Here is a 10,779-nt window from a genome sequence, read left to right on the forward strand (position 1 = left end):
AGGGCCGGCATGAAACTCTCCATGCTTACTATCACAGACTTTGACGAGCTTACTTCGGAATCTCACAATGAACCTGGGATGGAGAAGGACACCAGCTTCAAGAGCCTTTTCCTCCAAAACCTCCACCCCATTGTAAGTCACCATTTAGGCATTATAGCCTGTTCCTGCACGATGCCTATTCAACAACTGCATTGACCTGACACAGAAGGCTTTTAACAAGCACAAGGCCTCCACTAAAGGTGATCCATGGAAAAGGGCATTCTCACGCTCCAAACATCACAGGGTGTCCAACAGCCGTCTACAACAACATCTCCCTCCACACACTTTCCAAACATAGGCTGCACAAGGAAAGCTGGACACACCTACTTCTGAGTTACAGGAGCTCCTGATGCTAGCAAAAGAGCTCCTTGAACAGAACTCAACCGAGGAGTACTGGGAAGGAGAGAACTTCTGACTCCTTACCCAAATATAACACTGCATCAGACCCCTCCAAGGGAGAAGCATCTCGTAAACCAATGGACAACCCAGGACAACGTTGGATGGAGCAACGATTCCTGTGCCCAACAGCAAGAGCTCCTCCGACACCAGTCAGGCAACATCAAGTCAGTGCCACCACAAGAGCAAAGCGACACAGCAAACGTCAGACTTCTGATGATGTTTGAACAGATCACCTGCTGCCCTCCTGCCACCACTGTCTCCCAGCCTTGAGTGGCAGATGCCACTGGATTGACAACAGTGTTTGAAAGGGGTGATATATGTAGGGTTTGGACCAGTCAGACACACAATTATTCATTATATTTAATGAATAATCCAGCAAACCCACTAACCCAAAAAAGCAAACTACATGTTACAGTTCTGTGGACAACCCCTGAAGAGCAACTAACACCCCAGAAAGGCAGATCAGGCCTCTGGTTTCCATGGCAAACAATGACAAATCATCTGAAAACACTGGTTTGGGGAAATGGGGGAAGAGCAACTCTCACCCCATAATGCACATAAAAATGGACTCTTCTCTTTTCATTCATAGAAAACCTTCTATGAATGAATATCTCCAGAAGATTGTGTCTATGATTATTGTACTGTATATTGTCTTTTGTATTGTACACTGTTTTATGCATGCTAGTTAATGTAACCTCACCTATACCATGTTGATATCTATGAATTCAGATTTTGTATATTACATATTGATACCTATGCAACATATTAGTTTTCTAAGAATCTATAATAGTTTTTGCATTAGCACCCAATCCAGTTGCGTATGCAAAATAACATGTTCGAAGACGAAGAGTTGTAAACTTTCCCTCCGATAGTCTGACACCATTGGCTCACTGAGTCCCTGGAGGTGTGACCCCCATAGAAGTTAAAAGGCCTCACATCAGTGACCCACCTCTCTCCTTTCTCTTCTTTGTTGAGCTTATCTCCTTGCCTCTCATATATTCTAGTCCGATCGCGACCCGCGGGGCCTCCCCGTGCCGGCAGGACATCAAAGCTGCAGCAAGCCATGTTGCAACTTTTCATTAGGGAGAGAACTCTCCCAATCATCCCCAAGTCAGAGTAACATCTTTGGGGTTTATCAACGTGATCGCAATTCCAACACCACCAAACCTTCAAACCATCAAGACTTTTATCTGAGACTGCATCCGGATGCTCGTTCAACAGCCAAGGCAATGCAAGTATCGTACATTTAACTAAACGAAACCGAGGTTTAGTATAAGCTGTAGACCCCTTTATAGTTCTGATGGTTTCTGCTCAGGTGGTTAACTGACTCATTTTCCATAACTGCATTCTCTGGTTTCTCTAGCGGTTTAATTCATCAACTTTAACTCCCCTGTGTATGTATGCATGTTATGTGTGTGTGTGTGTGTGCGTGTGTGTGTGTGTGTGTGTGTGTGTGCGTGTGTTTGTTAGACTAGTTTGTTAGTGTTTAGTTAATAAAACTTTTGTGCAAAAGTTACACTTTTGGATAATGTCCGTTTGAGGATTGCTAATCTTGTTACATGCTCTAATGCAGGGGTGGCGAACTCTGGTCCTGGAGAGCCGCAGCCCTGCAGAGTTCAGCTCCAACCCTAATTAAAACAGACTGTGATTAGCTCATTCAGGTATGTTTGATTAGGTTTGAAGCAAAACTCTGCAGGGCTGTGGCTCTCCAGGACCGGCGTTCACCACCCCTGCTCTAATGCATTAGGACTGTAGAAAGTTATTTTGATATGAAGTTACACTGAATGTTCGCTGGACAAACAGATGATAGTTGATGGTGATATTAATTCTGCTATAGTTACTACTGGCAGCTGATATAAATAATTGTAATAAATAATTATAATTAATTGTAATTGTTTATATGCATTTCCCTTTTGAGCTAATTTGCTACTTTAAACTACATGTCCGTAACCGATAACTACACCACCGACTGCTGATAAGAGTGACATCTGTTGTCTCTCTACTGTGACATGTGATATTGTGAAGAATGAAGTATACTTATCACAGTTTCACCTGTAAACACTCTCTCATACTGAAGCTGTCGATCTGACCTCAAATGACTGTGCTGGAGTGTGTCTAGTGGATGTATTATGGCTGTCCAACTGGGTTTGTGTGTGAATTTGAGGGTGACCTCATTATCTGGTGTGGCCATTGCTAAGTGGTAATGAAGCAGTCAGGGAAAGTGATAAAATGAGTATGAGTCATTCTCCAAAATGAGCTTATTCTGCATGTGTATTTTAATAATTAGAGAGATCACATAGAACTGAGACCCTTGATATCTCAAATGAAGTGTACCAGATGACTTTAGTATGAGAAAGTTTTGCTATGCTTTTGTTTTGCTTTGCTTTGCTACGCTACTTTTATATGCCATTTTGTCTATTGTTGTTTAATTTTATTTGTTTTGCACAAATTTAAATTTACAACATATTTCTGGTTAAATTAGACATTTGTGATTCTATATTTTTACTCAATATACTACTGTATACTATACTGTTTATTTATTTATTTTTTATTTTGAAATTAAAAATGTTTACTTTTTTGTCATGCCAGTGAAGCATGATAAATTTAACTTTAGAGAAAGCAAGACAGTAAGTAAGAGAGAGAGAAAAATCTTCCCTCGCTTGCCATTGTTTAGGCTGTTGCAAAGCTGAAGGTCAATAAAGACAGACATTGCTATTCCCACAACCTTCACATCCATTAGCACTGTAACAGGAGATAGGATTTCTGTCTCTGGGTCTGTGCTTCATTCCCCCTTTATGAGTGTGTGGAGTCTCTCTCCAAGGTGCCTGTCTCAGCCCCACCCTGTTTGGCTGCTAAATGCATGTCTTTAACAATCTAAGACATTAATAAGAATGACATAACCTATGTGGGTTTTTTAATGATGCAGTGATTTTCAATAAGATGCTTCAGAATTATCTGTGTGTTTACAGTGTGTTTATCCAGCTAAATTTATGGAGAAATCAATGCTGAGCTAAGCTAAATGAGCTTTTCCCATAATACAACAAAAGCTTAACATCAGATCTTATGGGAGGAGTGGCGTGTTCCTGTGTAGGAAAAGGGGTTGATGTTTCATAGCCATTGGTTCTGCAGAGGTAATTGGTTTATTGATAGCTGATTCACAGCTCACTGCTGCCCTCTACAGGCTAATGTTTCAGTCAGTTTGCATAATCTCTCTTTTTAAAACATCTTATTATTACATACAATGAATTAAACACAACAACTTTATTTCTAAACCTAGCAAATAGCTTCTTTTCCTAGATAGACAGCTGACTTCTAAGCAAGCAGAGTGATCAGCACAGAATCATAACTCACAAGTGATCAAACATGCCTGTTGGTGAAGAATCTTAAAATGCTGAAGTCCAGTGTCCTGCAGACATTGGTACAATCCCAGTTTAACCCATCTATCTAATTTTCAGGTCATTCTGAGCACCTTGATAACCTCATTCAGATGTGTTTTGTTTGGGTTAGAGCTAAACTCAGCATGACACTGGCCCTCCAGGACTGTAGTTGAAGAGCCTTAGAATAGAATGTATATTTGTGCGTAGCATCCTTTTAAATGTTTGTATGTTACATCTTGTTCTCTCTCAGATGATGGTGAGGCTCGCTGCAGAGAGCTGCATCAGCGCTGTGAGGAGCTGGAGGCTCAGCTGAAGGCTAAAGAGCAGGAAAACACAGAGCTCCTGCGAGATCTGGAGCAGAAGAACGCCATGATCTCGGTGTTGGAGAACACCATCCGTGAGCGAGAGAAGAAGTACCTGGATGAGCTAAAGTTGAAGAGCCATAAATTGGCTGTGCTGTCTGGAGAGCTGGAGCAGAGAGCCAGCACCATTGCCTACCTCACCTCCCAGCTCCACGCTACCAAAAAACGCCTACTCGCTGGTGGGGCGGCAAGTATAAGCCCCTCCGTCAGCCCCATCGGCACTTTCAAACCCACCCCTCCTCCCGTTCCTGCTGCTTCGGGCAACGACAAAGACGTCCGGCAACCCGAGACCCCTCGCAGGCGCATGCGCAAAAGTCTTTCGCAGCCGCTGCACTCTGAATACACAGAGCTGTACCGGTCAGGCGCCACAGACGGCCGCAGGGTGGTACTGAGGGATTCGGTAGATGCCATGCCAGATCCCACACCATTCCTGCAAGCCAGAGAGCCCGGGGCTCCTGTAGAGTCTCAGCCGGTGCTGCGGGAACGCCCCTCTGTAATCCCACCCATTGCTTCTTCAGCCACACCCCCTGCACAATTAAGCCCCGCCCACACCCCTTTGCCCCCTAGTCCCAGGAATAGCCCAGCGCGGGAGGGACCCCATGCCCGTGCTAACGTGCATATAGGAGTGGCGCATCGGATCCACCGTTTGCCCTCAGCAGGTGGAGGTGCAGCCCGGCAACAGGCGGAAGTGGAGACCCTCGCAGTGGACCAGGTCAATGGGGAGCAGGTGGTTCGCAAACGCTCAAGTGCAGACAGAACTGTTTAAGACTGACAAATGGCGCACATTTACACATCCTAAAACAGATAGTATATAAATATAGACGTATTAAGACCAATGCAGTATATGCAGAGATCTTTATGACTGTGAAAACACACAAACATGGATACAGATGCTGAAATCATCAATATATCACCAACAACCTAGTCAATAAACGTATAAAACGCAAACACACACTGCACAATAGCACAGCACAACCCTGGGATATGCTGAACAACACACACTGGCAAGTGAACAAGATTTAGGCAAAGACTGGTTTTGTGAGTGAGAGAATATGTGTGTGTTTTAAAGGGAAAGATGGAGAGACTACGGATGGCAGCAAGAGCTTCTGTATGTCCTGCTGCTTTTTATGCAACACTGTATAAACTAAAATAAGATGTAAAAGACTTTTGTTCATGGTCATTTGAGTAACTACTTTGTCTCACGTCGGTTGAGAAGGAGAACTGTGAGCATGCCAATTGTTTGTTTTTCTTTCCCATTTGACTTTCAGCAACTTTCTGTTCTTCTTGTCATTGATGTCCTGCTCCGGGTTGACTCAAGGTGCAAACACACACTCATATATTGCCAAATCTCATCATTGCCTGCTGATTTAATGTTCTAATGCATATTCATATCTACTCATATTTATTCATGAGCACTGCAGCTGTACTGGAATCTCCACTCTCCTTCAACTCTCCTTCCCCTTTCATTCACATATCTACAGGCTAATGTGAACAATCCTGCTTTTCCTTATTAAAGACCTACAGCAATCAAAGGTCTCAAAGAGGTCACTTGAGTTTATAATCATGTTTTGCTTGCTTGTATTAATATCTTTCAACATATACAGTATATATAAAAAATAAGTTAAAGATGTGTTATACATTGTTTAAGATGAAAAAAGATGCAGCTACAATAATACAAGAAAATTACTCCTACCTACTTCTAAACACAGAATTTAAGTGCTATTTGTTAGGGTTATTTTGCATGTAAAACTCCAAAAGCTTGTCAATATCATGTCCACATCTGAAAATGCAGTCTAATTTTAGGACCAAAGTAATAGTTCATTTAATACAGTCACAATTTGTCCCAGTTATCTAGGATTCCAAATCTAGGATTTCTGACTAAATCAAACCACATTATCACTCACACAGAATGAAAAATGACAAAGCATCAAGTATTTTAGGAAGTATATTTATTTTATATTAGCAGTACAAAAATAATATACATACTGATAAACAGATCTAAGAAGGTGTACAAGCGAAAGCAATGGAATCTTTTCTGTTTAAGACAATCAGCTGCTTGTTAAAGACCTCGGGGAAGTGAGATAGAGAGCGCCCGAGCCCTTTAACAAGATTTGCTCTTGACTCGGCACACTTCGTCAAGCTTATTATGGTTTAACGTGATTTTACCATAAGCCTTGTTTTATTTTGAATGTTCGCTGACGTAAATGGAAGGAACAAACAGATTACTTCAATCATTGTGAAGGTTGAAACGGTTCAGTAGAGAACAATCAATGCACATTTGTGTAAATATAAAGGAAATATATATATATAAATTATGCTCTGCAGATCTCTTTAGAAGATAAACTACATGCCTTCATCATACAAACATCATATATTTTAAATGATAAAAAACTCCATTATTCAGATGAACTAAATCATGAAAAAAATCTACCTTATTCATTTATAAAAACCATCAATCTGAAGAAAAAAAAATTACAGGCATATGCTCATCATAACTCTCGCTTCAGAGCTAAAAAAAAAAAAAAAAAAAAAAAAAAACCCACAGAAACATTGGAAGCTATTTAAAAGTCTATATGTTCAAAATGCCAATCAAGCAAATGTAACCTTTATTTTCCAGCTGTCAGTTTAACACAAAACTTGGGCAGAGATCATGAACATAGGCCTCAGGTGTGATGAAATCCTTGATAGTGGTTTAATTGCTCTTCATTTTTCTTAGTGTTTGAATGCTTTAAAATGCTTTTATTTTGTTAGATTGTTTTTGTATTGAAAGAATTGACAGATGCAAGAAAGTGCCCAAGACTGACCCATGCCAAGTGCCAAAGTGTCCTTTATGACAGAATGTACCCAAATAAGAATGACATCACGAGTCCAAAAACTGTCACGCAGCTATAAATAGGTCCAGAACTGGCAGCATCTGTGTAATAATCCACATCTGTCTCGTTGTGAACATGATCTCCTGAATGCTCACCACCATGTCCTTCGTGTCCATGTCCATGTCCGTGACCGTGGCCGTGGCCGTGCCCATACCCTGCACCATAGCCTCCATAACCTCCATAGCCATGCCCGTACCCATATCCAGGTCGGGCCAAGGAGCTCAAGCCATGTCCGACCAGCATTCCCCCTAGAGCTCCGGCAGCGGCTGCCCCTGCTACCTTCCCAGCACTGTGTCCCGAGGAGCCTCCAGTATGGACTGGTGGTGCACGGTAATGTCCACCACCTCCTCCCCATCCTGTGCGACCGGAGCTGCTTCCACCCCATCCTCCACCTCGGCCTCCCCCACGCCCAAAGCCCCCGCCCCGACGTGACTGGACCGCAGGAAACATCACAGTCAGGAGTAGCAGGCAGTTCATCAACAAGATGATTTTATATTGAGAGAACATCCTGGAAGATTCTGTGAAAACACAAGGGCAGAGGTTTACTGAAGCCACATGTATTGTGTAGTCTGGTAACAATTAAAGGCTGTGCATGTAAACTCTCTGAAAGCAAAGAGCTAAACATAGTCCAAAAAACCAATCAGTCTTTGACTCATCAGTCACAATGAGATCTGTCTGATTAGTGGACTCAGAGGACAAGGTGTTAGAAGGAAGGATATAGAGAAAGGCAATAATGTCAAGAAAGAGAAATTAGGGAGGTCTTTTTTTCTAAAATGTCTATAGGCTCTTATCTGAAAAAAAGCAGCTATGTATCGTATTCCTGTAAGAAAAAAATATATAACCATAAGGGGAAAAAAGCAAGATATATTCTTTAAAAATGGTTTTCAGAGGATATCTGATCTTAAGAACCCTGTTGGTTATTGACTGTTTAAGCATAAGTTTAATACATTTGAGAGACGATTCTGTTTTTAAAACCAGGGAAAACAATAATTCAAGATATATCCTCTAAAAACAAATATTTTAAGAGTCTTTTTAAGGATGTTTAAGTAATCTTAATTTTATTATAATAAAAAAAACCTGCAATGTCCTTTGAGAAAAAAAAAATGACAAAGTTCAGAGGCCATAACAATACAACAGCGCTCATGTATTGACTAAATGTTTTCAGTATGACATCATCATCAGGGGCAGGTTGCATAAACTGCTTAGACTAGTCTTAAAAAGTCAGCCATCTATTTTGTTTTCTTCTAGACTGGGCATAACTTTAAATTCAACTGCTAGTTGGTCAAACTAGTGTCAATGTTTATGTAACTAGTATCTATATTTATACACACACACTACCGCTCAAAAATGTTAAATATTTAGGAATTTAAGTCTCTTTGTTCACAAAGACTGCATTTATTTGATGAAAAATAGAGTAAAAACAGGAACATTGTGAAATACTATTACAATTTAACAGAACTTTTGGTAACACTTTACAATAAGGTTCCATTTGTTAACATTAGTTAAGTTAACATTAGCTGACAATAAATACTTACAAAGCATTTATTAATCTAAGTTAATGTTGATTCCAACATTTACTAATACATTATTAAAATCAAAAGTTGATCTACTAATGTTGGTGAGCAAAAAAATATTTATTTCAAAAATATGAAAAAAGCTTAATTATTTTAAAATTTGTATTTGTTTATTTGGGAAGCAAAAAACAAACAAACAAAAAAACTGACACTGCCAATTTTTTTATACTAAATGAAGATCTGTATTGACTCATTTTGCTGCTTGATGACAGCGTAACACAAATAGATCTCTATATGTTATGATCTAGAGTCAGACAATGAATTGAGCAGTACATGATCTTTTCAGAAACGAGGCCGCCAGTCTGGAAGCTTTAGAAAAGTAATCCGGTAGTTCAGTGTCTGGTTATCATTCAATCCAATGCAACACAAAGGTGATGTTCATTTTTAAAATGATTCAATTATGAGGTAACCTTTACCGCAAGGTGACTATCACTCTAAAATGACTCTAGAATACTGTAAACTGCACCAGAATAGTTTTTTTTCTATACCATTATCTTCATATTACATATAAAAGTATTAGTTCTGCATCAATAGCCTTAGAAATTAAAAATTAAATACAGCATTCAACAAAGGAATATCACACATTGGTATGTAATTCTCCACTATAAAGATATACTTTTCTTTAGAAATATTGCTAAAATAATCATATTAATTATTCTTATAAAATATGGTAAAAATGAAGAGGGCACACTGACTTACGTTGAACAGGTATCTGGATGAAATGTATTTTGGAGGGTTCAGGATGATGTCCAAGTCTTGTCCTCCTTGAATGGATGCGAGTACGAGTCAGAACTCACACAAGTACACGTACACAGTGGCATTAACCGACTGCTGCTCATTCTGATTGGTTGAGCAAATGAACTTACGTCGGTCCGTCTCACCGGTGTAGGATCAGAATATCACTCTAATCCATCAACAGGATTAAGACGGTCTGTGGATTTGGCAAACGTCTTTAGGCCCAGGGGTCATACTGTGGGGTCGGTCATGTGGTGATTGTATCTCTCCATGAGCTCAGAGATGCTGGTTAGGTAACTCACGAGACGACCTGCAGTCACAGCATGTGGAAGACTGATAGTTCCACGTTCACACAATGACTTTCTTTGCTGGTAGATTGTTTGTGCTGAAAAAATCTTTGCCAGTAAAAGAAAACCAATGGACCCTTTTCATATTTACTGTGGTTCTCAGACGCGGAAGCCATTATATGGTTGGGTAAACATCTGTAGTGGTGAATGGAATCAACAAAAAATATGTCAAAAGCAATATATATTTGGGTTGATAAAGGTATATATGGGGTCCAATATATATATATATATATACAATATAAACTTATATATATATGGGGTTTTTTCAAAATATAATATTATTATATGATATCCCATATGTGGTATTGTTACTATACAGTGTGTTTGTATAAATATATAAATCTATAACCATTATAAATGGTATATGTACTATAGTATATATATATATATATATATATATATATATATATTCCTCTTTTTGTTGTATGTTTTAATAGCTAAACATATGCACACTGTCAATTAATCTTCCATATTATCACATCTCAACACTGACAGACATGCTCAAATACATACAAGTAACAGATGCAATTAAGTGCAAATAAAACAGCTTTTCTAATTTTCTGATGATAATATTTTATTTAAATATATTTATCACCATATTCTCAGTTTTACAATCAGTATCATATAAACACATGCCAGATAAAATGTCAGAAGTATGACAACACAGAGGCCAGTCATAGGTGTGAATGGGAGTCTAAATGTAAAAGAAAAATATGAAGCTCTTTCGTAGCAACCCTTCAGATACCCAAACATTCACACTAGCCATACTAACTCACTTAATCAAACATCCCAAACAACATTCAGATATTCATTCGCTACAATCCCTTGTGCTGCTTCACTCCGTTTTCAATCATCCTTTAAATTCACAGTCTTTTACTTTGCTTCTTACCATTCTGGTACAAATATCACTGTCTAAATGAGACGTTGGTCAAATGGAGTTGTAATCAGACTGGGTTGGCTCAGACCGCATATATATTCTTAAAACATGCAACATGTGATCAGTCAGTTATCACCCTTTTAAATGGGTTAAACCAAACAAATAATACTAAAATTGTAAGCGTTCATCTTTGTTA

The 10,779-nt window shown here is 39.3% G+C and overlaps 2 protein-coding genes across 5 annotated transcripts in view; one reads left to right on the forward strand and one right to left on the reverse strand.

Annotated features, from left to right (window-relative positions):
- Positions 1-5,725, forward strand: part of LOC109074695 (coiled-coil domain-containing protein 92) — a 28,006-nt gene extending 22,281 nt beyond the window's left edge. For all 4 annotated transcript variants that reach the window (XM_042762548.1, XM_042762549.1, XM_042762546.1 and 1 more), the window contains exon 4: positions 4,066-5,725. In XM_042762548.1, the coding sequence (XP_042618482.1) occupies positions 4,066-4,943 (878 nt within the window). In that variant the 3' untranslated portion in view covers positions 4,944-5,725. The remainder of the gene's footprint in view (positions 1-4,065) is intronic.
- Positions 5,726-6,109: 384 nt separating this feature from the next.
- On the reverse strand, positions 6,110-9,875 carry LOC122145937 (glycine-rich cell wall structural protein-like). Its single transcript, XM_042762550.1, has 2 exons — positions 9,324-9,875; positions 6,110-7,568 (listed from the first exon to the last, which is right to left on the reverse strand). The coding sequence occupies exon 2, from the start codon at positions 7,555-7,557 to the stop codon at positions 7,006-7,008; it is 552 nt and encodes a 183-aa protein (XP_042618484.1). The 5' UTR covers positions 7,558-7,568; positions 9,324-9,875; the 3' UTR covers positions 6,110-7,005.
- Between the last annotated feature and the right edge of the window lie 904 nt (positions 9,876-10,779).

The sequence above is a fragment of the Cyprinus carpio genome, chromosome A8 (genome assembly GCF_018340385.1).
Source record: "Cyprinus carpio isolate SPL01 chromosome A8, ASM1834038v1, whole genome shotgun sequence".
NCBI lineage: Eukaryota > Metazoa > Chordata > Actinopteri > Cypriniformes > Cyprinidae > Cyprinus > Cyprinus carpio.

Coding starts and splice junctions, on each gene's coding strand:
- LOC122145937 (XM_042762550.1), bottom strand. CDS start 7,557: ATGTTCTCTCAATATAAAATCATCTTGTTGATGAACTGCCTGCTACTC.